General features: G+C 43.5%; 1 protein-coding gene across 1 annotated transcript in view; it reads left to right on the forward strand.

Annotated features, from left to right (window-relative positions):
* Nucleotides 1-27,967, forward strand: part of LOC126176466 (DNA repair and recombination protein RAD54B-like) — a 359,746-nt gene that overhangs the window by 22,525 nt on the left and 309,254 nt on the right. Inside the window, exons 2-3 of the mRNA XM_049923623.1 lie at nucleotides 10,591-10,621; nucleotides 10,744-10,843. Coding sequence (XP_049779580.1) covers nucleotides 10,591-10,621; nucleotides 10,744-10,843 — 131 coding nt within the window. The remainder of the gene's footprint in view (nucleotides 1-10,590; nucleotides 10,622-10,743; nucleotides 10,844-27,967) is intronic.

Here is a 27,967-nt window from a genome sequence, read left to right on the forward strand (position 1 = left end):
GGAACATTCTGATTGATTTGGTTGTACTACATCACTTTATATATTGTATCTCCTGTCTATTGACTATTTATAAAACTATTGTAATATTGTACTTATAAATCCTGCATATAATTTTGTTTATATTTTGTAATTTGACGTTGTCTATTGCTTCTGTCAGCTTAACGACAATAAAATATTATTATTATTATTATTATTATTATTATTATTATTATTATTATTATTATTAATGTAAGTCCAGTGTAGCACCATGGAAGGCGTGCCCTCGTCTTAAAATGTCCTATTATCTAGTCCCTTCTCCTAGGCATTGTTTTCCACATATACATTTTTTGCTGATTTTGTGGAGAAGATCCTCATTTGTTGTCATCTAAGTCCTCTTAATTTTTAGCATCTGTCTGTAACACATCTCCAATTCTTCAATTCGCTTTTTTTCCAATTTCCCAGTGGTCCACAATTCATTTCCATACTGTGTTGTGCAACTCACACACATTCTCAGAAGTTAGTTTCTCATATTAAGGCCTATGTTTGATAGTAGTAGGTTTCTTGTGTCATCCTTGCTTCATCCATCATGTGTTACTTTGCTTCAAAGATGGCAGAATTCCTTCATTTTGTCTACTATGTGGTCCCCAGTTTTGATGTTAGGTTTAGTATTAGTCTCATTTTTGCTTTTTCTCAGTAGGCCTACTTAAATCTTTCTTCAGTTTATTCTTAGTCCATATTCTGTGCTCATTTGAGCCTAAATGTTAATCCCACTGCTGAACCTTTCTTTCATTCCCTTCATTGCTTTTTCAGTGTGCAGGCTGATCAGTAGGGAAGAGACTGCATCCCTGCTATATGTCCCATTTCAATCCGAGCACTTTGTTCATGATTGTTGATACGTATTGCTATGTCGCATGTATTACCTGTCTTTCCCAATAGCTTGTATGTACTTTTCTGAGAATTTTAACTTTTCGCACCATTTTACGTTGTCACACACTTTTTCTGTGTTGACAAATCCTATGACGGAGCTTTGGTTTTTCTAAAGTTTTGCTTATGCTATAAAATACATCAGAGCTGCCTTTCTGGTGCCTAATGTAGATTTCCCAAAGCCAAACTGATCATGTAACAAAACCTCATTAACTTTCCCATTCTTGTTTGATAATTTTCACATCTACCCACCCTTTTTTGTGGATGATATGTTTTTAAAAATGTGATGGTATGTCTCTAAGCTCATAGTTTATACACAATAACTTGAGTACTAATTTACTTTTCCTTTGGTCCAATGATTTTAGAATTTCTGAAGGAATGTCATGTGTCTTTTCTGCTGTATTTGATCACACGTCTCACTGACTCTAATACTGGATTCTCTATACCCTCCAATGAACCGCATGTTTCTTCTATCACCTGAACAAACTGTTTCTTCCTCTTGTAGAGGTCCTCAAATTAATCTTGTCACCCATCTGCGCTCTCTCTTTCTTTCTTTCCCTTTGTCATTGGTGCCAACGGCAGTCTTCCATTATGGGCCTTGCCTTTCCAGGTGGGATTTGTAAAGATCTTCCAGTTCTCACGGAACACCTTATGACACATTTTGTGACATTATCAGCATCAACCTCCTATCTAGCTGCCTTCCTCCTCCAGAAAGTTCCCGCTTATGTTTTACCCCTTGTCAGGTGGAATCCTACAATGAACCTTTTACTGAATGGGAGCTTGTTCTGGTTCTCCCTTCTTTGCACGATTCAGCTCCCGCCCTGATTCTGTCCATAACCAATTGCTTCAACACCTCAATCCTCGACAGTGTTAATATCTCCTCCTCGTGTTTAACGATATTTGGCTCCAAGGCATTTTCCCCCCTCAGTGGAGAGACAGTATTTTGGTTCCTGTCCTTAAGCCTGGCTAGTATCTGTTTTCCCTTGACAGTTACTGGCCAGTCATTCAAACCAGTGTCCCTTGCAAGTTACTAGAACAGATGGTGGCTCAATTGGATCCTTGAATCTCAGGATCTTTTGTCTCCTTACCAGTGCTGCCTTCAGGAGGGACGGCCTCCGATCGATCATCTGCTTTGATTGGAATCTGCAGTTCGGCAGGCCTTTCCTCAGTGCTGCCAGCTTGTCATGTTTCCTTTAATCTTCATAAGCTCTGCAAGACAACTTGATGCATGACATCACTCTTACACTCCATGAGTGGGGGCTTTGTGTCGCCCTCCCGATTTTTATTCATCATTTCCTGTCCCATTGATCATTCAGAGTTTGGATAGGCACTGTTCTTAGCTCTCTGTGGAGCCAGGAGTCTGGCATTCTGCAGGGCTCCATATTAACTGTTCTCCTTTTTCTCATCGCTATTAATGGACTTGTGGCCTCTGCCGGACCATTGGTCAACCCTGTTCTGGGGTTGATCGTGGGGTGCAGATCATTCAATGCTTCTCTGCCTTTACTGGTCATTTGTTCTGTCCCGCCTGGACTATGGTTGTCAAGTTTATGGATCAGCTGCCCCTTACGCACTCCTAGACCCAGTTCACAATTGTGGTATTTGTTTAGCCACTGGTGCCTTTTGCACTAGCCCTGTCGATAGTCTTCTGATTGATGCTGGGATCCCTTCCCCTTTAGATTTCGCTGTCACACCTCCTATTTTTGTATGCCATCACTATCTGCTCTTCCCCTGCTCACTGCTACTACTCTATTCTTTTCATGACTTCGAGCCGTTGTCTGCCCACTGTCCGCCCTCGGGTGGGTTTGGTTGGGCTTGGCCTTGGCCTTGCTTTGTCCATGATTTCTATTTCTCCTCCTCTCCTCGTCGTCTTCCCCATGTTAAGACCCCCCCCCCCCTCCCCGAAAGCCGCCTCCACTCCAAAGGTGTTACACTGTTTGTTCCGTATACTCTTTCTGGAGTTTCGGGATGCCATTGCTTACACCGGTAGCTCTAAATCTGCTGATCATATGGGATATGCCTTCACATCGTCTGTTGGCACAGAACACCATCTCTTAGCTGCCATGTTTGAGATGCTTACTGCAGGATTGATGGCCGTCTATCAGGCCCTCTGTTTCATTAAATGGTGCTCACTTGCCTAAGTTTTGTTATGTACGGATCCAATGAGAGGTCTTCAGTCTGCTATTAGGAGTTTTTCCCACCATCCTATGATCTCTGCCATCCATGACCTACTCGCTGATGTTGGCGATGCTGCTTGTTTGGGTGATTTCCTTTGGTTTCCTGGCCACGTAGGTATCCCGGATAATGAACTTGCTGAGCACCTGGTTGGGGGATCGGCCACCTACGTTCTGTTCTCAGCGACCCCTCTGGGGGTGGATTTGCAGCTTGACATCAAATCTCTTTTTGCTCACTTGTGGGCCAACTTGGGAGGCTACTCCCTGTCTAATAAACTTTGCACCATCCAGGAGCCTCCCACCATGTGGCTTTCCTCTCTTTTCCTCTGTCAGTGTGAATATACTGTCCTCTGCCGTCTTCGTATTGGCCATAGTAGGTTGACCCATGGTTTTTTTTACTCTGCAGTGAGTCGCAGCCCCTCTCTCGCCCCCCTCTGCACCTTTGTAATTGCGGAGCTTCCCTCATGATCCATATTTTGCTGGACTGCCCCCACCTTTTGGCCTTTTGCACTATATATGCCCTCCCACCTTCATTGCCTTAGGTGTTGTACCAGATGACCCTTGCAGGGTTACGCCTGTCCTCAGTTTTCTTCACGGAATTTGTCTGTCTTCTCAGGTTTTGGTCTATGAATTTTCCTGTGGTTTTTGAGACCCTCAGTTAGTGTAAGCATTGGCTGTGGAGGCCTTTGTCATGCCTCTACAACAGCCAGTCTCTCCCCGCCTTTTTCCCTACATTTTGTCTGATCTATTGTGCAGTTTTGTTCCTGCTTTATGTGTGTCTTCTTCCCCTGGTGTTGTCCCCATTGTATTGTGATCTGGTACAGTGTGGGTGTTGGAACAGGTCATGGCAGTGCTAGTACCCCACCATGTATAGTGTTTTTGGGCCATCCCTGCTCTCCCTGTTTCCACCCACTCCATCCTGTACTTTCCTCTTCCTGCTGGCCTGCCATTCCCTTTCCCTCTTTGTTTGTCCGTTATCCCTTCCCTCAACTGGACTGTTCTGCTTATGTTGTACCTCCCTTGGTTTCTCCCATCTTAGATCATGGGAGTGATGTCCTCGCTGTTTGGTTCTCCCCCTGCACTCCCACTCAAGCAACCAATCAATCTTTCTAACAATGAGAAAACTTATCAATACTCGCTCTCCATGGAGGATATGAAATCAACTTTCTTTGAGGTGCAATAAACAGCCCCTGAGCCAGACCAATACCTCTTGCCACTTAGTGTCATTATCACTAGTGCCATGGGGTGGACAACTGTTGCTTCAGTGGTTTTTGTAATCTGAAATCTCCTAGGGTCATGTCTGATACTGCTGGATGATTCATACAAGAACAAGTGATGGTATTTAATCATTGTGGTTTTTACATTGATTAGTGGAACACTAATTCTTGGAGGTATAAATATCCTTTGTGAACTCCACGATAGGACTTACAATGATGTCTGTCAGTTCCTAGGGGAATATTACTCCTAGTTCTATGTTGACACTGCCTTATGAAACCATTTTATTCATGGGACTGTCATTCCCCCAAGGCAGTATTTTAGATGTGGCTTAATCTGCAAGAATCATCAACGGCATTCTATCCGCAGTTCGCCCTGTTCAGATTAAAACTATTTGCTGGAATGGGGCTCAGATCTGCAACTTTATCTTTCTCAGAAAGTGCTCTTGTTAATTAAGATTCCATGCATGACTCATCACTGCCCTCACAGTTTCACTTCCACCAGTACCTCCCTTCTACTTTCTAAACATCACAGAAGTTCTCCTACATATCTTGTGGGACTAGCACTCATAGGTGGAAAGATTTTGCAGAAAAATACCCTAGTCACAGTTAGTAGAGTTGTTTCCATAATAGACATTTCACTCTACACTGGTGTGTGCACTGTTTTGAAACTTCCTGGCAGATTAAAACTGTGCTCTGGACTAGGAATCAAACCCGGTATCTTGACTATTGTGCTTGTGCTGTCTCAGCTATCCGAAGCTAACTGAGGACCTGCCCTCACAGCTTCACTCCTGCCAGTACATCTCTTGTTAAATGTTCACTGTTCATGGATTATTTGGCAATCTTCCATTATTCATCCAGCCCTATGACGTTGACTGGGAATTCATAAGTGACTGAGAAAAGACTGGAAGACTGGAAGAATGGACATAAATTAAGATTTAGGTTCTTGTCAGACGAAAAAAAAGTTTGAGTTAATTTCATGTCAGATTTTTAATCAGTAAGAGCTCAAAACAGGGAGAAGCTGTTTTAAATTTCAGTTAATCTATATGATTTCTGGTTCCAATCTTTTACAACAGATTAAACTGTATACCACAACTGAAGAACTGAATGCCTGAAATTCCTGAATATCTGAAGTGTGTCCACTAATGAGAATGAGGACACACACTTTGCTTTGTGAAGTCCTATAAAGGCTTCATAAGATTCAAATTTGGCTCTTACAGCTCTGTTTAGGCATCAGCAAGGGCCTGATACCTCTAGATGCTGCAGTCATATCTGCGTATGTGTGCAGAGGCAATTGAACTCTCTGAACATGGCAGTTTCTCTTCATAACAGGGAAAAATTATTAATTATTGACACAGTCACAGGCATTTTGTAGGGTCTAGTATCCAGACATTAAAGAGGACATTCAGAAAGTCATCAGACTTGATGGAGCCATCTGGTGGTCTTTGCCAAAGAAAGCTAAATAGAGCTGGATGTATCAGGTCTCAAGGTAATAACCTAGGCATGGAGTAAACTGTCTCCCAGGCTAGTTCAAAAGCCCAATGTAATTTGAAGCATGCCTGAATTAAACTGTCTTGTACACAACAGAATATTGTTAAAGGTGAGTTTTATTCCATTGCAAGTCTGTTTCATGATTATTCTGATGGTTACAAGCAGAGATTTTCTCTGAATTACTAAGAAGCTAGGACATGAAAGTTCATTAGGCCCCAAAGAGACTGGAAGGGATGACAAACATCCACAACAGAACATTTTTTCTGCTTCAAATCTCTCACTGCTGCTCTACAAGCAGTACGGCAGATGTACCTATTAGAAAAATTGGACTATCTAATTTGTGCAACAGATAAAAGACCAAGCAAAGCTAGGGCATATATTTGGATCTTTGGATAAAGGATAAAGCTTTAGGTGACTAAACAGTCATGGATGTGTTTACTGTGAAGAAGTGTGCTGTTCCCCAGCAGGCTGTGTCTCATAGGATCATAGAAGGATCATATATCAGTGGGAAATGAGAAGCTAGAATAACAATTCCAATTTCAGTTTGTATTTGAAATTAATTTTGTTATTTATTGTATTTTTCATCTGGCTTGCTCAGTCAGTAAGGTTAAGTTCCAGATCAAGTCCAGGTGTGTCACACACACATAATTGGTAGGGAGTTCCAGAAAAGCAGACACTTTGCTGAATAGTGAAAGATTCATTCTGGATACACTTTTATCCGCATCCTCAGTTGTCCTATCCTTACCCCCATCCTACCCTCTCTTGCCACTTTGCTTCCCCGTCTTTTCGCTCTCCTGTCTTGACATTGAGCTTACCGTACATGCTGTTCCCAGTTCCCTGCTTCCCACAACCTAACACTCTCTCACCCTGTCCCTCCCTCACTTACTCACTCACTCACTCACTCCCATCGAGTTATCTGTAGTGCTCCTGGATTTGATCTCCTGAACCTCTTGTCATAGCTTTGCATCTCCACCTGCAATTCAGCTATTTCAGCGAGGGTATGTCATCTGCTTCCGTTGTCTCGTGTCCTCTATTGCCCCCATGACAATATTGGATTTCTCTGCACCCAATAACCATCATGGTAGTCAGTCCTTTGCAGTGGGGCCATCATGTACCCATTTGGTTATAGCCCCCTGACAACACAGGGATCACACTGCTGGTGCCTGAGCTGTAAACTTGCCACATATACCAAGGAGTAGATGCCTGGGGCATCAGGACTCCCGGGAATGGCCATCATGCCAGGTTGCCTTTGCTGTGGCTGGGTGGTACACGTGGGGAGAGCCCCTGATCGGAGTGGGTGGCATCAGGGTGGATGACCTGCAGTGAAGCGGACTAAGTCATCTCTTGCTAGTGACCGTACGTTGCCAGCAGTCTATAAGAAGGGCAAGATAAAGTACAATGCTGACAGATATGACCCTAAATTGTTTCCCTCCCTCGCTACACCATGGGAGGAAGCTAGGTCTACAGAAAGAAGAGAGCCATATTCGTCTTGATATTTAGTCTGTAGCAGAATTGCTACCTACGAAGCCTCAATTTTTTGTTGAACATCTTTATTATATGTTTGGGGCAGTGACAGCCCTGTCAAAGATCAGAAGTGGTGCAGTCTTGATTCAGAAAGCATCCCCATCCCAGTCCCAGGTGTTAGTTGCTTGTGACTGGCTGGGTGATATTCCTGTTTCCACCTCTCCCCATAAAAGCCTCAACATGGTCCATAGGATTATTTTCCATCGTGACCTCCTCTTGCAGTCTGATGATACACTCTGCACCAATCTAGAATGGCGGGGTGTTCATTTAATCTGGCGCATTTACAGGGAAAAGACAACAGGGTTGCTACCAGTGCTTTCATCTTGTCCTTTGAGGGTGATTCATCGCCTGAAAGGTTAAGGTGATGGTTTACTGCTGTGATGATAAACCATATTAGAAGAACTGTAGTGGCTATAATAGTGTATCAGGTAGAGTTAGTGTCTATGCACTGGCTTCACTGATTGATCGACTCCTTAAATCTTTCCTACTTTTGGGAGATTTTAATGCCCATAACCCCTTGTGGGGTGGCACCGGGCATACTGGGTGAGGTAGAGATGTCAAAACTTTCCTGTCTTAACTCGACCTCTGTCTCTTAAACGTCTCTTTAAATACTGGGGCCCCCACACATTTCAGTGTGGCTCATGGCACTTACTCGGCCATTGATTTATCCCTCTACAGCCCAGGACTTCTCCAATCTGTCCACTGGAGAGCCCACGATGACTTGTGTGGTGGTGACCACTTCCCATCTTGCTGTCACTCCCGCAGCTCCATTCCCCCAGATGTCTACCAAGGTGGACTTTAAACATGGCAGACTGGGAAGCTTTCACCTCTGCTGTCACTGCTGAATCTCCCCCACATGGTACCATAGATGTGGTAGTTGAGCAGGTCACTAGAATGATCGTTTCTGGGGCACAAAACACAGTCCCTTGTTCTTTATGCTACCCCAGGCGAAAGTCAGTACCTTGGTGGTTGCTGGAAATCGCTGAGGCCATTAAAGAGTATTGGCGAGATATACAGTGACATAAGCAGCACCCTTCCTTAGAGCACCTAATAGAATGGCTCCATGCCTGTGTTCGCCAGCTTATAAAACCACAGAAACAAGAATGCTGGGAGACGTACATCTCGTCCATTGGGTGCGATACTTCACCTTCCCAATTCTGGACGAAGACCAGATGTGTTTGTGGGTACCAGACCCCGACAGGTGTCACTGGCATTAACATCAGTGGCGTGTTATCTACCAATGCAAACACAATTGCCGAGCACTTTACTGAGCACTGTACTGGAGCATTGGAGAATTATCCCCCAGCATTTTGCACCCTTAAACGGTGAGTGAGAGCTTCTTAGCATCCTTGCACATTGCCCCAATACAGCTCCTGGTCCAGTTCTATCCACAGTCAGAGGATCAACCATCTTTCGTCCGACTACAAGTGACATCTCCTCGTCATCTTCAAGAGGAACTGCTGAGATGGCATCTTTCCATCGCAATGGTGAGACAGCACCATCATTCCAGTGCTCAAACCAGGCAAATACCCGCTTGATGTGGATAGCATTTAGCCTTCTCTCCGAGGCCGCCACCCTCCCTCCATTTTAACTCTGTCGCTCATGCTTTGCATTTGTCTGTCTTGGTGGTCATCTTTTCCCTACATGTGTTCACCTCGCCTTGTCTTCTTGGGGTGGACATTTTAATGTGTTGCAGAGTGGCTGGCTCATCCTCTTTTTATTATTGTGATCAGCCAGCCCAGACCATCTGCTCTATGGTTTTAATATCTTCTTCTACTTTTCCATGTTGTGTACCTTTCCCTATTTTTTGTTCGTTCCATTCGTTTTCTTTTTAGATGTATTTCCCCATTCCTTTTCCCCCTTTTACTTTCTCAAGCGTACTTTGGGTGTTTTCGTTCCTCGAGTCTTGCTTGCATCAGGAAAAACGGACTGATATTCCTGTGGTTTGGTCCCTTTATACCACAAACCAACCAACAATCCAATCCCTCCCTCTGCCCCATCCCCCTACCCTCCCTCTGCCCCATCCCCCTCCCCTCCCTCTGCCCCATCCCCCTCCCCCTCCCTCTGACCCATTCCCCCTCCCCCTCCCTCTGACCCATCCCCCTCCCCCTGCCCCACCACCCTCCCCCTCCCCCTGCCCCACCACCCTCCCCCTCCCCCTGCCCCACCCCCCTCCCCCTCCCCCTGCCCCACCCCCCTCCCCCTCCCCCTGCCCCCTCCCTCTGCCCCACCCCCCTCCCCCTCCCTCTGCCCCACCCCCCTCCCTCTCCCCCTCCCTCTGCCCCCTCCCTCTGCCCCCTCCCTCTGCCCCCTCCCTCTGCCCCGTCCCCCCTCACTCTGCCCCGTCCCCCCTCACTCTGCCCCGTCCCCCCTCACTCTGCCCCGTCCCCCCTCACTCTGCCCCGTCCCCCCTCTCTCCCCCGTCCCCCTCTCTCTCCCCTCCCTCTGTCCCGCTCCCCATCCACATGCCACTCTCCCCCTCCGGCCCGTCCCCCCCCCCCCCGGCCCGCCCCCCCGGCCCTCAGCCCCCTACCCTCCCCATCCCCCCCTCACCACCTCACCACCACCCCCTGTCACCCTCGCCCTCACACCCTCTCGCCCTCGCACCCTTCGCCCCCTCCTCTTCCTCTCTCCCCCCTCACGCCCCCACCCACCACCTCCACCCTCTCCCCATCCTCTTTCTCTCTCCCCCTCTCCCCCTCACGCCCCCCACCCACCACCTCCACCTCTCCCCCTCCCCCTTGCGCCTCCGTCCTCCACCTCCCCTTTCTACCTCCCCCTTCCCCCTCCCCCTCTAACTCTTTACCCATCTACCTCTTCCCACTCTCCCCATCCCTCTCCCCCTCGTCGCTCTCACTCCTCCTTCTTCCCTTTCACTGCCCCCTCGTGAGTTTCATACCTCCCTCTCGCTACCACTTGTCCTCCCCCACTTCTCCCTTCTGTCTGTGTGTGTGTGTGTGTGTGTGTGTGTGTGTGTGTGTGTGTGTGTGTGTGTGTGTTTGTTTGTTTGTTTTGTTTGAGTGTGAGCATGTACATGTACATGAGTGATTTCTGTAATGAAATAGGCCTCTTTTTTGTTCATAATTTAGGATCAGATTTCCAAATAAATCAACGTGATACTGATTCACTTCTGGACCTTATTTTCCGCAAAAAATAAGGCAGCAGATACTGAACAAAGGCATTGTGATTCTGGTAGTGGCACACTGCCAGAAGAGAGCTGTAATGTGAAATCAGGTGTCCTGGGGCATGTGAAAATTTCACAAGAAGCAATAAAAGGAGAAAATAAGATGCTGTCTTAGTAAACGACCCTGAGAAAAGGTATTTACATTCTTTCTTTTTTTTTAGTTTTCTGCAGCTAGTACTATTGAAATTATTTTATACTTTTGAATTTCATTTTTGCTCAATAATAAAAATAAAAAAAATTACTAATTTTCCTTCAGGGTATTCAATGTCGTTTGGGCAAAACAGTCAACACGAAAGCACAAAGTTTGGGAGGGTGATGGTGTTCTGGAAGTGGAAGGGAAGACAGTTATTTTAAAGGTATAAATAAATGTGACACTTTTTTGCTTTATTTTGTGATCATCGATTTTCAGAATATGTTTACTTTGTTATTCAGTGCCATTTGTTAATTCAATACTAGTGACAAAAACAAATGTTGTCACATTTGTTGTCTTCCAGTGTTTGTTCAGTAGTGTGTGTACTACATCTGTGGCTGAGGATTATTTTTCAGAATACTTTGTTACATATATCCTAGGCTGTCTATGCTTCTGTGTCTTCCTACCCTTGCTCCCCCTTGTTCCACTGGGCATAAGGCTAGTATCTCAGGAGAATCAGTCTTCATTGCATACACAGTTTGGTAACCTGTTTTTTAGCTGGTAGACTAGTAAACTCTCCCAGTCCTTTATGACTGAATGTTCTAGGCATGCTTCTGTGCCTACTTCTCAGAAAATCATTGTAGTGTTGTGTCTTGTAGAAAATGGAAATATTGGTTGAACAATCTAAAATCTGAGAAAGGTAAAATAAAGGGGGGTCAGCTCCAAGATGAGCTACTTAGTGGTGGGGTAAATCCCTGCTGCACGTGCAATACCCCTGTTGAATTAATCTTATTCAATTTTATGGAGCTCTACCTGAGACAACTCTCATTTCTGTAACTGATCACGAGAGGGGATGGTACGGATGCTTCAGAATCTTCCGTTAAACCAACTACCAGCAGGAAGTGTGTACTATTGGTACCCAACCTATCAAGATTATGAAAAGAAAAGTTGCTATTCACCATATAGGAGACATACTGAGGCACAGATAGTCACAACAAAAAGACTGTCACTGATAAAGCTTTCGGCCTGTAAGGCCTTCGTCAATAGAAGACACACACACACACACACACACACACACACACACACACACACACACACACACACACACACGAACGAACGAATGCAGTCTCAGGCAACTGAAACAACATGCCGGATTTTCTATTGTTTGATTTCAACCTGTGAAGATGTTACAGCAGAGCAGCCTTCCTTAGGATGCTTGTATCAACATAAGATCTACCCCTAGTAACTAACCAGTTTTATCAGAATGTTCCCATGAGGTAAGAAGGGAAGTGTGGGCACCTTTGATGGCAGTCAGTATTTTATACTTCAGAGCAATTGAAATAGAGAAGTCAATTTAGTTGGAGATCGAGTACGCCTGTTACCATGTTGAATGGAATGACTCTAATGTATTGTGTGAGTGGGATGTTGTCAGACCTTATACTTGCCGTCTCTGTGTCATTCCTGTGCAGAAAGACAAGGCAAGCCCTATAAGTACATTTGATCATGGTCAGATTGTGGGTGCCTGACACATGGGGCACTCCTCAGAGATTGTGCAAGTCACCCATTTGTGTAAGCATTTACCATGAGTATTTCAATTTGGAAAACCCACTGTCTCCAGAGTAATGTACTGATGACAGAGGTTGCCCTAGACAATAGTGGAATGTTACTGTAGATACAGGGACAGTATTCCAACAAATCACGTGCCAGGTCAGTGTTGGACAATGGTAAGCACCTAGAACAATGTTCTCATTGTGTGGTACAGGAATCACCACCTTACTTATATGCCTCTGCTCTCTGCATATCACATGAGTTTAGAGAGACAGCCATTAGATGCTCAGAGCACAGAAAAAGGTCACCTGGTAGTGGAAAATGTGTGTGTGTGTGTGTGTGTGTGTGTGTGTGTGTGTGTGTGAGTGAGTTGGGGGGGGGGGGGGGAGAGGAGGAGGAAGGGAATGTTTACACAGGTTGAAATGATGCCCCTTTAAAACCTATCATTGCATCTGACAAGTGAATGATACTGGAACCTACTATCTGATCATAAGAATTTATTTTTCTACAGCATTCCACAGTTACAAAAATCTGCAAATATATTTCAGTGCTCTTAAATGCTGTTCGGACCTGTAACTACACTTACCCCAGGAGCCGGAAGGTCAACACACTCTTATGATTAGAGAACATAAGCATCTTTTCTACAGAAAGAATAACCCATTTCAGCACAGCGGCATGCTCATTCTCCACCATTTACATCTTAATCTGCTCTCCAGCTGACACATATTCTGTCCACTGGAGTGTGGTAGACAACTTGAGCTCCAGTGACTACCTCCCAAGGGAGCTCATGACTATTTCATAAGTACATGCGTGGCAAGCATGGAGTCCCAATCTATTATAGCACCTACTTCCGTTGTTGTGCTAGTCCTCCATCTCGGACTGTTCTTCCCAAGGTAACAGTTTTTGATGTAGTTTTGGCTGTCTCTGGGTGTTCTTCTTTTACATCATTATTTATTTTATGTAAGCTTTTTGGGTGAAGGTATTTTTAAACACCTTTTAGGTTTGACTTCCACTTTAAAATTTTTTTCTATAGTGTGAACTGACTGGCAGAGAACACCTTAAATAGCACCAACTGCTTAAAGGTATAAAGATCAGCACACAAGAACTACTTACGGCAATTTATGCGCATAAAAGTCAGTGAGGTAGCCAATCACAAATGGTGGTGTCATTATGTACCTTTTCGGTAGTGGCTCCCTACAACAGAGGGATCACACATCTGATGTGTGAGCTGCTAACTTCCCATGCATGCCAAGCAGTAAGCGTCTGTCTTCTTGGAATTCTGGAATTTCTGTCAATGATCATTCCACCAGATGAACTCTGCTGCAGCTGGGAGGTGTTCTTGGGCTGAAGTCTGACCACACTCATTTGTGTGAAAAGTGCATATGTTCAGATTACAAGTGCTGTAACTCTTAAATTCTGAACTGATGCTTCTTGAAGTAATGTTCAGACAAAGTTAGCAGTGATGTGGGCTTCTTCACCATTGTTGTTGCTTGCTGGAGTCTGGACTGGAAGTTTTGATAAATTATCAGCCTTCTACTAAATAACAGAAAGCACTACTTCTGAGACCGAGCGAGATGGTGCAGTGGTTAGCACTCTAGACTCGCATTCGGGAGGACGACGGTTCAATCCCGTCTCCGGCCATCCTGATTTAGGTTTTCCGTGATTTCCCTAAATCGCGTCAGGCAAATGCTGGGATGGTTCCTTTGAAAGGGCACAGCCGATTTCCTTCCCCACTCTTCCCTCACCCGAGCTTGCGCTCCGTCTCTAATGACCTCACTGTCGACGGGACGTTAAACACTAATCTCCTCCTCCACTTCTTCTGGAACATTGTATTGCTTCTTCTATACAATCTGAAAATGGGCAGCAGCCTTTTCAGTAGTTGCAGGGGCAACAGTCTGGACGATTGACTGATCTGACCATGTAACATTAATGAAAATGGCCTTGCTGTGCTGGTAGTACTGTGAACGCCTGAAATCAAGGGGAAACTATAGCTGTAATTTTTCCCGAGGGCATGCAGCTTTACAGTGTGGTTAAATGATTATGGCATCCTCATGGGTAAAATATTCTGGAGGTAAAATAGTCCCCCATTCGGATCTCCGGGCGAGGACTATTCAGGAGGATGTTGTTATCAGGAGAAACAAAATTGGCATTCTGCGGATCAGAGCATGGAATGCCCGATTCCTCAATTGGTCAGGTAGGTTAGAAAATTTAAAAAGGGAAAAGGATTGATTAACGATATAGTGGAAATTAGTGAAGTTTGGTAGCAAGAGGAACAAGACTTCTGGTCAGGTGAATACAGAGTTATAAATACAAAATCAAATAGGGGGTAATGCAGGAGTAGGTTTAACAATGTATAAAAATAATAGGAGCGCGGTAACATACTACGAACAGCATAGTGAACGCATTATTGTAGCCAAGATAGACACGAAGCCCACAACTATCACAATAATACAAGTTTATATGCCCACTAGCTCCACAGATGACAAAGGGATTGAAGAAATGTATGATGAGATATGAGAAATTATTCAGATAGTGAATAGTCATGGATGACTGGAATTTGATAGTAGGAAAAGGAAGAGAAGGAAAAGTAGTAGGTGAATATGGAATGAGGGTAAGGAATGAAAGAGGAAGCCGCCTGGTAGAATTTTGCACAGAGCATAACTTAATCATAGCTAACACTTGGTTTAAGAATCATGAAAGAAGGTTGTATAGGTGGAAGAAGCCTGGAGACACTGGAAGATTTCAGATAGATTATACAGAGGGGTCCAAAAAAATGTATCCACTGTTTAAAAGTCCATAAGTGGCAAACTAATTGATGGAGTTGTCTCATCTTTGGTATTGCAATAGTTTGTAGTTCCGACAATTGCCACACAAGCGTTCTATTGCGTTGTTTTGTTTTGTCAGATGACAGTTGACCAGGTAGTCAGTGTTTTGTTCTTAGTTGCACATAGTTACTTGAGTAAACATGGCTGGCGCAAGGCTTACATTCGATGAAAGGAAGTCAGTTTTGAAGTGGTATTTTAAGTACGAAAACATTAATGAGGTTCAACGGCAATGGCAAAATGAGTGTCAGACAGAGCCAACGACATGTTTAACGATTCGTCGTATTCGAGACAAATTTGAAGCCGAAGGCTGTGTTAAAGATGTACGCACAACAATCTGGACGACCGGTAACAGTAACAAGTCCAGCTAACTCCCGTCATGTGTTACAACAATTCATTCGCTCACCACAGAAGTCTGTGAGACAGTGTGCCCGTGAAACTGGAGTGAGTAGCTCAAGTGTTCAGTGAATTTTGAAGACAGCAAAGTGGAAGTGCTACATCCCACGAATGCTACATGCAATGAACGAGGATGACCCAGATCGTAGAATGGAGTACTGCGAGTGGTTTACTAACACGGTGTGCAACGATAAAGAGTTTGCAGAGATGATTGTGTGGTCTGATGAGGCACAGTTCAAACGCAGTGGTACAGTAAATTGCCACAGTTGCATCTACTGGGCCACTGAAAATCCGAACGTCCATGTAGACAAAGCTTTGAATTTGCCAGGAGTAAATGTGTGGTGTGGGTTGTCTTACCGGGGCTTGATTGGGCCATTCTTCTTCTATGGTACAGTCACCGGTGAGGTGTTCCTTCAGAAGCTTCAGACATCCATTTTACCTGCCATCTGAGACTTGTATAGAGACGGAAGAGTGTACTTTCAACAAGATGATGCGCCAGCCCACTACCAAAATCTTGTTAGGGCGTATCGTGACGAAAATCTACCAGAAAGATGGAGAGGCTGTAGAGGTGCTGTGGAGTATCCACCACGTTCCCCAGACCTAACTCCTCTGGACTTTTACCTGTGGGGAACACTAAAGGACGTTGTTTATCGGCAAAAGCCACGCACATTGGATGAACTTCGAGAATCCATTGTACATTCATGTGCAAATATCCAACTGAACACATTGCAGTCAGTAGTTGGTGCTGCAGTTTGGCGAAATCGTTTGTGTGTGGATGTTAATGGTGACCATTTCGAACACCTACAGTGATATAATTAAGTTGGACTTTAAGCTACACTTTCACCAAAAATGAGACAACTCCGTCAATTAGTTTGCAAGTTATGGACTTTTAAACAGTGGATACATTTTTTTGGACTCCTCTGTATAATGGTAAGACAGAGATTTAGGAACGACGTTTTAAATTGTAAGACCACTTCCAAGGGCAGATGTGGACTCTGACCACAATCTATTGGTTATGAACTGTAGATTAAAACTGAAGAAACTGCAAAAAGGTGGGAATTTAAGAAAATGGGACCTGGATCAGCTGAAAGAACCAAAGGTTGTAGAGATTTCAGAGAGAGCATTAGGGAACGATTGACAAGAATGGTGGAAGGAAAAAAAAACAGTAGAAGAAGAACGGGTAGGTTTGAGAGATGAAATAATGAAAGCAGCAGAGGATCAAGTAGGTAAAAAAATGAGGGCTAGTAGAAATCCTTGGGTAACAGAACAGAAATTGAATTTAATTGATGAAAGGAGAAGGTATAAGAATACAGTAAATGAAGTAGGCAAAAAGGAATACAAATGTCTCAAAAAATGAGATTGACAGGAAGTGCAAAATGGCTAAGCAGGGATGGCTAGAGGACAAATGTAAGGATGTAGAGGCTTATCTCACTAGGGGTAAGATAGATACTGCCTACAGGAAAATTAAAGAGACCTTTGGAGATAAGAGAACCACTTGTATGAATATCAAGAGCTCAGATGGAAAACCAGTACTAAGCGAAGAAGGGAAAGCAAAAAGGTGGAAGGAGTATACACAGGGTCTATACAAGGCTGATGCACTTGAGGATGATATTATGGAAATGGAAGAGGATTAAGGTGAAGATGAAATGGGAGATATGATACTGCGTGAAGAGTTTGACAGAACACTGAAAGACCTACTAAGTTGAAACAAGAACCCAGGAGTAGACAACATTCCATTAGAACTACTGATAGCCTCGGGAGAGCCAGCCGTGACAAAACTCCTCCACTTGGTGAACAAGATGTATGAGATAGGTAAAATACCCTCAGACTTCAAGAAGAATATAATAATTCAAATCCCAAAGAAAGCAAGTGTTGACAGGTGTGAAAATTACCAAACTATCAGTTTAATAAGTCACGGCTACAAAATACTAACACAAATTGTTTACAGATGAATGGAAAAACTGGTAGAAGCCAGGCTCGGGTAAGATCAGTTTCGATTCCGTAGAAATGTTGGAACATGTGAGGCAATACTGATCCTACGACTTATCTTAGAAGATAGATTAAGGAAAGCCATTTGTAGACGTAGAGAAAGCTTTTGACAGTGTTGACTGGAATATGTTGTTGTGGTCTTCAGTCCTGAGACTGGTTTGATGCAGCTCTCCATGTTACTCTATCCTGTGCAAGCTCCTTCATCTCCCAGTACCTACTGCAACCTACATCCTTCTGAATCTGCTTAGTGTATTCATCTCTTGGTCTCCCTCTACGATTTTTACCCTCCACGCTGCCCTCCAATGCTAAATTTGTGATCCCTTGATGCCTCAGAACATGTCCTACCAACCGATCCCTTCTTCTAGTCAAGTTGTGCCACAAACTTCTCTTCTCCCCAATCCTATTCAATACCTCCTCGTTAGTTACGTGATCTACCCACCTTATCTTCAACATTCTTCTGTAGCACCACATTTCGAAAGCTTCTATTCTCTGCTTGTCCAAACTATTTATCGTCCATGTTTCACTTCCATACATGGCTACACTCCATACAAATACTTTCAGAAACGACTTCCTGATACTTAAATCTATACTCGATGTTAACAAATTTCTCTTCTTCAGAAACGCTTTCCTTGCCATTGCCAGTCTACATTTTATATCCTCTCTACTTCGACCATCATCAGTTATGTTGCTCCCCAAATAGCAAAACTCCTTTACTACTTTAAGTGTCTCATTTCCTAATCTAATTCCCTCAGCATCACCCGACTTAAATCGACTACATTCCATTAACCTTGTTTTGCTTTTGTTGATGTTCATCTTATATCCTCCTTTCAAGACACTGTCAATTCCGTTCAACTGCTCTTCCAAGTCCTTTGCTGTCTCTGACAGAATTACAATGTCATCGGCGAACCTCAAGTTTTTATTTCTTCTCCCTGGATTTTAGTACCTACTCCGAATTTTTCTTTTGTTTCCTTTACTGCTTGTTCAATATACAGATTGAATAACATCGGGGAGAGGCTACAACCCTGTCTCACTCCCTTCCCAACCACTGCTTCCCTTTCATGCCCCTCGACTCTTATAACTGCCATCTGGTTTCTGTAGAAATTGTAAATAGCCTTTCGCTCCCTGTATTTTACCCCTGCCACCTTTAGAATTTGAAAGAGAGTATTCCAGTCAACATTGTCAAAAGCTTTCTCTAAGTCTACAAATGCTAGAAACGAAGGTTTGCCTTTCCTTAATCTTTCTTCTAAGATAAGTCGTAGGGTCAGTATTGCCTCACATGTTCCAACATTTCTACGGAATCCAAACTGATCTTCCCCGAGGTCGGCTTCTACCAGTTTTTCCATTCATCTGTAAACAATTTGTGTTAGTATTTTGCAGCTGTGACTTATTAAACGGATAGTTGGGTAATTTTCACATCTGTCAACACCTGCTTTCTTTGGGATTGGAATTATTATATTCTTCTTGAAGTCTGACGGTATTTTGCCTGTCTCATACATCTTGCTCACCAGATGGTAGAGAGTTGGCAGGACTGGCTCTCCCAAGGCCGTCAATAGTTCTAATGGAATGTTGTCTACTCCCAGGGCCTTGTTTCGACTCAGGTCTTTCAGTGCTCTGTAAAACTCTAAACGCAGTATCATATCTCCCATTTCATCTTCATCTACATCCTCTTCCATTTCCATAATATTGTCGTCAAGTACATCGCCCTTGTATAGACCCTCTACATACTCCCTCCACCTTTCTGCTTTCCTTTCTTTGCTTAGAACTGGGTTTCCATCTGAGCTCTTGATATTCATACAAGTGACTCTCTTTTCTCCAAAGGTCTCTCTAATTTTCCTGTAGGCAGTATCTATCTTACCCCTAGTGAGATAAGCCTCTACATCCTTACATTTGTCCTCTAGCCATGCCTGCTTAGCCATTTTGCGCTTCCTGTCGATCTCATTTTTCAGATGTTTGTATTCCTTTTTGCCAGCTTCATGTACTGCATTTTTATATTTTCTCCTTTCATCAATTAAATTCAATATTTCTTCTGTTACCCAAGGATTTCTACTAGCCCTCGTCTTTTTACCTACTTGATCCTCTGCTGCCTTCACTACTTCATCCCTCAGAGCTACCCATTCTTCTTCTACTGTATTTCTTTGCCCCATTCCTGTCAATTGTTCCCTTATGCTCTCCCTGAAACTCTGTACAACCTCTGGTTTAGTCAGTTTATCCAGGTCCCATCTCCTTAAATTCCCACCTTTTTGCAGTTTCTTCAGTTGTAATCTACAGTTCATAACCAATAGATTGTGGTCAGAGTCCACATCTGCCCCTGGAAATGTCTTACAATTTGAAACATGGTTCCTAAATCTCTGTCTTACCATTATGTAATCTATCTGATACCTTTTAGTGTCTCCAGGATTCTTCCATGTATACAACCTTCTTTTATGGTTCTTGAACCAAGTGTTAGCTATGATTAAGTTATGCTCTGTGCAAAATTCTACCAGACGGCTTCCTCTTTCATTTCTTACCCCCAATCCATATTCACCTACTATGTTTCCTTCTCTCCCTTTTCCTACGCTCGAATTCCAGTCACCCATGACTATTAAATTTTCATCTCCCTTCATTATCTGAATAATTTCGTTCATCTCATCATACATTTCTTCAATTTCTTTGTCACCTGCAGAGCTATTTGGCATATACACTTGTATTACTGTAGTAGGCATGGGCTTTGTGTCTATCTTGGCCGCAATAATACGTTCACTATGCTGTTTGTAGTAGCTCACCCGCACTCCTATTTTTTTATTCATTATTAAATCTACTCCTGCATTACCCCTATTGGATTTTGTATTTATAACCCTGTATTCACCTGACCAGAAGTCTTGTTCCTCCTGCCACCGAACTTCACTAATTCCCACTATATCTAACTTTAACCTATCCATTTACCTTTTTAAATTTTCTAACCTACCTGCCCGATTAAGGGATCTGACATTCCACACTCCGATCCGTAGAACGCCAGTTTTCTTTCTCCTGATAACAATGTCCTCTTGAGTAGTCCCCGCCCGGAGATCCGAATGGGGGACTATTTTACCTCCGGAATATTTTACCCAAGAGGACGCCATCATCATTTAACCATACAGTAAAGCTGCATGCCCTCGGGAAAAATTACGGCTGTAGTTTCCCCTTGCTTTCAGCCGTTCGCAGTACCAGCACAGCAAGGCCGTTTTGGTTAGTGTGACTGGAATACTCTCTTTCAAATTCTGAAGGTGGCAGGTCTCAAATACAGGGAGCAAAAGGCTATTTACAATTTGCACTGAAACCAGATGGCAGTTATAATAATCGAGGAGCATGAAAGGGAAGCAGTGGATGGGATGGGAGTGAGACAAGGTTGTAGCCTCTCCCCGATGTTATTCAATCTATATATTGAGCAGGCAGTAAAGGAAATAAAAGAAAAATTTGTAGTAGTAATTAAAATCCATGGAGAAGAAATAAAAACTTTGACGTTTGCCATTGACATTGTAATTCTGTCACACACAGCTAAGGACCTGGAAGAGCAGTTGAATGGAATGGACAGTGTCTTGAAAGGAGGCTATAAGATGAAAATCAGCAACAGCAAAATAAGGATAATGGAATGTAGTTTAATTAAATCAGGTGATGCTGAGGGAATTAGGTTTGGAAATGAGACACTTAAAGTAGTAAATGAGTTTTGCTATTTGGGAAACAAAAAAAAAACTGATGATGGTTGAACCTGAGAAGATATAAAATGTAGACTGACAATGTCAAGGTAAGCTTTCTGAAGAAGAGAAGTTTGTTAAAATCGAGTATAAATTTAAGTGTCAGGAAGTCTTTTCTGAAAATATTTGTGTGGAGTATAGCCACATGTGGAAGCGAAACATGGACGATAATAGCAAAGACAAGAAGAGAATAGGAGCTTTCGAAATGTGGTGCTACAGAAGAATGCTGAAGATTAGATGGGTAGATCACATAACTAATGAGGAGGTACTGAATAGAAATGGGGAGAAGACGAATTTGTGGCACAGCTTGACTAGAAGAAGGCATCAGTTGGTAGGACATGTTCTGAGGCATCAAGGGATTACCAATTCAATATTGGAGGGCAGTGTGGAGGGTAAAAATCATATTATTAATGAAATTACATCTATTCTGAATTTAACGAATGACAGTTTTGTACTAATCAAACAGATAACTAAAAACTGCTGTCTTCCACGACATCAGCCCTATTGACATGGTGTGCCCATTTGTATGATGGCACAACCCATTTTTTCAAGTAGGGGCATGATAGCCTGGAATAACTTCTGAGCCAGGAGATATAACAGAATGTAATACAGCTGCCCTCATCGTTCTGCACGGTAGACATGCGACATCCATCTGTACTCGTTTACATCCACAAACAGTAACAAAACTTCCAAGCAATTTACAATTCCAAACTACTTAACTAAAAATACACTCTGAAATGTTGCAATAATCATTGGCAGACATTGGATAACATATCAATTTGCAAAAGTGATGTTTTACACGACATATCCAGACCTTTAGATGAATAATATCACCACTATTATAAAACATAAATGGATAATATTTGTAAGTGTGAAATATTATTATCATTGTTATAAACAGAAATACAGAGGAATTAGTTTTTACATTAAATGATTAATGGAAAATCTCATATAAAGATGTGAAACGAATACTAACAAAGAGATAGAGGGGCTGGCCAGTACTTACCACAGCTCAGTACAGCCAATAGATACACAAAACAGAACAGAAAATTTTTATCCGAGCTTTCGGAACTTTGTTCCTTTGTCAGGGAGGAGAGAGGAAAAAAAGGGAAAGAGAAAGTGGATTCAGTTACAGGTTATGAAGCAACAGGGGAAAGGTTAACAGGGAGGGTAGCAAAGATGTAGGCATGGGTGTCCGAGGGAAGCCAAAGATATTCTACTGTAAGTATTGTGCCAGCTTCAAACCAAAGAGGATGCATAAAGAAGTGAAGAGGTATATAATATAAAGATAAACACAACTATGTAGGCTGAAAAGATGCGTGAATGGCTAAAGAGGAAAGGGAAAGAGGAGAAGGTTAATGTAGGTTCAGTTTAGGGGGATGGCGGGATGAAAGGATGTGTTGGAGTGCAAGTTCCCATCTCCGCAGTTACGAGGGACTGGTGTTGGATGGGAGTAGCCAAATGGCACATAGGGTGTAGCAGGCTCCTAGGTCCCTAGAATTATGCTGGAGGGCATGCTCTGCAACTGGGTATTGGATGTCTCCTAGGTGGACAGTTCGTCTGTGCCCGTTCATGCGCTCAGCCAGTTTAGTTGTCGTCATACCAATGTAAAAGGCTGTGCAGTGCAGGCATGTCAGCTGATAAATTACATGTTGCACATGTGGCCCTGCCTTGAATTGTGTATGTTTTACCAGTAGCGGGGCTGGAGTAGTTGGTTGTGGGGGGATGCATGGGACAGGTTTTGCAGCGGGGTCAGTTACAGTTGTAGGAACCACTGGGTAGAGTAGGTGGTCTGGGAATATTGTAGGGTTTGACAAGGATGTTACGGAAGTTAGGGGGCGACAAAAGGCAACTCTGCGTGGTGTGGGGAGAATATTGTCAAGGGATGATCCCATTTCAGGGCTTGACTTGAGAAAGTCATATCCCTGGCGGAGTAATTTGTTGATGTATTCGAGGCCAGGATAATATTGGGTGACAAGGGGGATGCTTCTGTGTGGTCTGGGGGTAGGAACATTATTGTTGGACAGGGAGGAATGTATTGCTCGGGAGATCTGTTTGTGGACAAGGTCTGCAGGATAGTTGCGGGAGAGGAAAGCACTGGTCAGGTTATTGGTGTAATTGTTGAGAGATTCATCATTGGAGCAGATACGTGTGCCACGAATACCTAGGCTGTAGGGAAGGGAGCGTTTGATGTGGAATGGATGGCAGCTATCAAAGTGAAGGTACTGTTGTTTGTTTGTGGGTTTGATGTGGACAGAGGTGTGGATGTGCGAGCTTCAACAAGATGGTCAACATCCAGGAAGGTGGCTTGGGTTTTGGAGAAGGACCAGGTGAAATTCAGATTCGAAAACGAGTTCAGGTTATGGAGGAAATTAAGGAGCGTTTCTTCACCATGAGTCCAGACCACAAAGATGTCATCCATAAACCTATACCAGGCCAGGGGAAGCAGCTGTTGTATCTTCAAGAAAGCCTCTTCCATGTGGCCCATGAAGAGGTTGGTGTAGGACGGAGCCATCCTGGTTCCTATGGCCGTTCCCCTGATTTGTTTGTAGGTCTGGCCTTCAAAAGTGAAGTAATTATGGGTAAGGATGAAGTTGGTAAGTGTGATAAGGAATGAAGTTTTTGGAAGATCTTTGGGTGGGCGTTGGGAGAGGTGGTGTTCAAGGGCAGAGAGACCATGGGTATGTGGGATGTTTGTGTAAAGGGATGTAGCATCTATGGTGACAAGAAATGTTTCGGGTGGGAGGGGAGTGGGAATGGATTTGAAGTGTTCTAGGAAGTGGTTTGTGTCTTTGATGTAGGATGGGAGTCTGTGGGGCGATAGGTTGGAGGTGTTGGTCTATCAGAGCTGAGATACGTTCTGTTGGGGCTTTGAAGCCTGCCACAATGAGACGGCCAGGATGGCCCTCTTTGTGGATTTTGGGTAATGGGTAGAAGGTAGGGGTACGTGGCTCAGGTGGAGTGAGTAGGTCTATGGAAGCCATTGTGAGGCCTTGTGAGGGACCTTGGATTTTTAGGATTTTCTGCAGCTCAGTCTGGATGGTGGGAATGGGATGCTGGGTAACAGCTTTGTAGGTTGAGGTGTCGGAGAGTTGATGCAGTCCTTCTGCCACATACTCCACACGGTCAAGTACCACAGTTGTGGAACCTTTATCCGCCGGGAGGATGACAATAGAGCGGTCTGTTTTTATGCTCCTTAATGGCACGGGATTCAACTGGGATGATGTTGGGGGTTGTCGGGATGTTTTTCACGGAGGACTGGGAGACAACATGGTTTTGGGGGAGGGGAGGAGGATCCCTTTGAGAAGGCAGTCGTAACTGCTCTAGACAGGGTTCAACACTGGGTCTAGTATTTGGGGGCTGTTTTTGGGTGGTGAAGTGATATTTCCAGTTGAGGTTCCAGGTGAATGAGAGGAGATCTTTAACCAGGGCATTGTGGTTGAATTTAGGCATGGGGCTAAAGGTCAAGCCTTTTGATAGAACAGATGTCTCTGGAGGATAGAGGAATCTGGATGAGAGATTTAGAACTGAATTGGGACTGGTGATATGTGGCATTTGACTGTGGGTATAGTTGAGATTTGGTCTGTGTTGGGGTATGTTCTGGCATTGGGAGATTGAGTAGGGTGGCTAGGCTAGGTTTGTTGGCTATGAGGGGGGGGTTTGTTGAAGGTGCTGTTGTGGTTGGTGTTTGTGAGGAATAGTGAGAGGGACCCTACTTCTTAGGGGTTGCACTAGCACTGTGGATAGTTTTTTCAGGTGGCGTGTGGCATGGAACTCAAGTTTACAGCTGGCTTCTAGGATGATGTTCCTGACTGTGTTCTCCAAGCAGGGGTTTGAGAGGTGGAGGACTTTGAAGAGAGATAGGAGCTGTAGGCAGTGGTGGTTACACGAAGTAGTGTAGAGATTCAGGACAGATTGGGTAAGGGCTAAGGATTGAAAGTTCTGGAAGTCCAGGAGAGACTGGTGGAAGGAGGGATTGCACCCAGAGATGGGAACTTTTGAGGTAAGTCCTTTAGGGGTAATTCCAAAGGTTAAGCAGGACCGGAGGAAAAGTATGTGGGATTGCAGTTTGGCTACGGTGAATGCATGTTTCTGGAATGAATGTAAGTAATGTGGTATAGGATTAGGGTACATTACTTCACTTTTGGAGGCCAGACCTGTGAGAAATTCGGTAATTTTCCTGTCATCATTACTCCTCACAATATCCTGCAAAGAGTCCATTGTCTTATTTATCCATCTCAACCTCACACTGAAGACAAAGAACTGTACACAAACCCTGAATGACAGTGTATCCCTTTGTCCACCATATCTAACAGGGGCTGAAATGGATTCTGATGGTTTTATTTTGGTTTTTGAAAGGAATGTTTCACGTGGAAAGGTAAAAGTAATGGTTCAGCATTGCTCTTTTAAGAGGGTACTTAAAGTTTCCAGTTATATCTGGTATGAGGATTAGTTTACGACCCAGTTGGGGAAAAGCACAATTGTTCGATTTGAAACCATGTAAACTCTTGTATGAGATGGACAGCTGTAGACCCTTCAGCCTCACCAAAGTAAAATTTAAACTCTATGAATGACTGATGAACCAGTGTGTCGGTCTCTTGATATGAAGGATATTTTGTTGAACTGCCAATTTGGATTCCATGAGGGCTGATCCGCAACTGTCCCCTTAATTTGCTTGGAGTCACTGTCACCTTTGACTTAAAAGAGGCCTGTGGCAGCTCATGAGGTTATCACATCCTTATGACACTGTTTGAGTGTGGTTTGAGATGCCCTCATCTAATTTTCATCTGGAATTTTCTGTTGGTTGCTTCTACTTAGGAGAATATAGTCCCACAGGGATCAGTGCTGAGTGTGATCCTTTCTCCGCCAGTGATCAACTTGTTTACAGAAACTATGGGACCTATGATCTCACTATTCCTGTACATCAGTGACTTTTGTGCTCACTTCAGTTTTTCAATCATGAGTGTTGCTGATTGCTAGGTACAAGGTGGTATAGGGAAAGTGCAACCATAGGCCCTCACATAAGGCTTCAAATTTTCTGATCCCAGATTGTGTTATGTATTTCTGCCAATGTAGAACTGTTCAACAACATTCAGAACTTTATGTTCATAATGATCTGCTCATGTTACTTTTTGGGATTCATTTGATGTTGGATTGACATGGGTACTGAATATTAAACAGCTTAAAAAGAAGTGTTAGTTGAAAGACAGCACACTCAGCTGCCTCACTCTCATATCCTGGAGTGCATACCACTTTACCATTTTGCATTTTTTTTTTTTTATTATTATAAAGGGCTGTCTGAATCTGATTATAATATCTGGCTTAGAGATCAGTGGCAACATTGACATTGCAACCATTGCAGTGTGCTTTTTGCTAGAACATCTTGCAAGTACCTTTGTTATAATTTATAATGCAAGACTTTGTTACCATATTATAGTAACAAGTGGCTCTTAACAACTAGTTTGTTGTGAAATGAAACATAAAGCAGGCATCTGGCTCCATCCAGGAAAAGAAATAAAGATTTAAACAACTGATTCACATGAAGATGAGTTGTATCTCAGAACACATCATCGAAGAACGTAAAAAGTGAGTGACACCAATGTTTTAATTTATGTTTACAATAGATATAAATTTTGAGTCTCAGTTCCCTCTCTTATATTTGTGGGCTGCTTGTTAAAGAAATGTTTTATAATAAAGAACTTTGCTTTCTACTGTAGCCAGGAACTCACAGTTCACATGAGTGTTATTTTTATTTCTGGTATTCTGCTTTTGTGTATCGCAATTACTGTGATAGCTTTGCTTCCAAAGTTCTTGGGTGTACTGTTGGATCCAATCATCAGAGGTCCACAATATTTCGACAAATAACTTTTCCACTACCATCGGGTGGTGCTGATGGAATGATGTGTCTGGTGTGTACTGGCAGTATTTGTTCCTGCCAGTCCAAAGTTCGGGGTTCGTCAGCCCCGTGCCAAGCTCACTTGCCTTCTGCCAGCCATCCCTGTGGCATATCGCTACGAGATGTTGTGTTCTGAGTTGGCTGCCATGTCTTGCTCAGTTGGAAACCTGTGTCCTCTTGATTAAATTATCAGTCACACAGATTTCAATCGCTTCTTTGAAAATGGAGTCCCAAAATTTATCACTGGTAGCCATGACTTTCGTTTGTTGGCAGTTCATATTTTGTCCTTTTTCAGTGCAAGGGAGTACCAACTTCCATGTGAATGTGGAAAGACGTACTGGACAAATGATATGCACAAATGAAGTTTGATGTACAGAACATGAGCACCACACCTGCTTACTGCAGCCCAACAAGCCTGCAATAGTATAACACTGCACTGGAAATGGACATAAAATGAATTACTAGGAAATGAAAGCCCTGACTGCCACCAATAACTTTGTGACTCTGTTTTCAAAGAAGAAATTGAAATATGCGTGGTTGATAGTTTAATCAACAGGGTCACAGGCTTTCAACTGAGCAAGGCATGGGAGCCAATGCTAAGCCCCATCAAATCAGAACACATCTGGATTCGAGATGCAACAGGGCAGCAGGCAGATGCAGCTGAGACTCTCCTTCATAACTACAGCAGCACACCTCCCATCACTGAGCACAACCCAGGGCCGGCGAGGTCTGAACTCTGGACCAGTAGGCAATAAATACCTCCAGCATGCAGCAGACACATCATTCCATCAGCACCTTCTGATGATGGCAGAACGGTTATTCACCGAAATATCATGGACCTTCAACCGTTTGATTTAGCAGTATGTCCGGGAACCTTGGAAGCAACATATATGCCAGGAAAGCCTTGACACCACATATAATAACTTTATTTGCAATGACTAACAGTGAAGCGAAAATGTAATAACAAGATATGTACGTATAAAAACTAA

This window comes from Schistocerca cancellata, chromosome 3 (genome assembly GCF_023864275.1).
Source record: "Schistocerca cancellata isolate TAMUIC-IGC-003103 chromosome 3, iqSchCanc2.1, whole genome shotgun sequence".
Classification (NCBI taxonomy): Eukaryota; Metazoa; Arthropoda; class Insecta; order Orthoptera; family Acrididae; genus Schistocerca; species Schistocerca cancellata.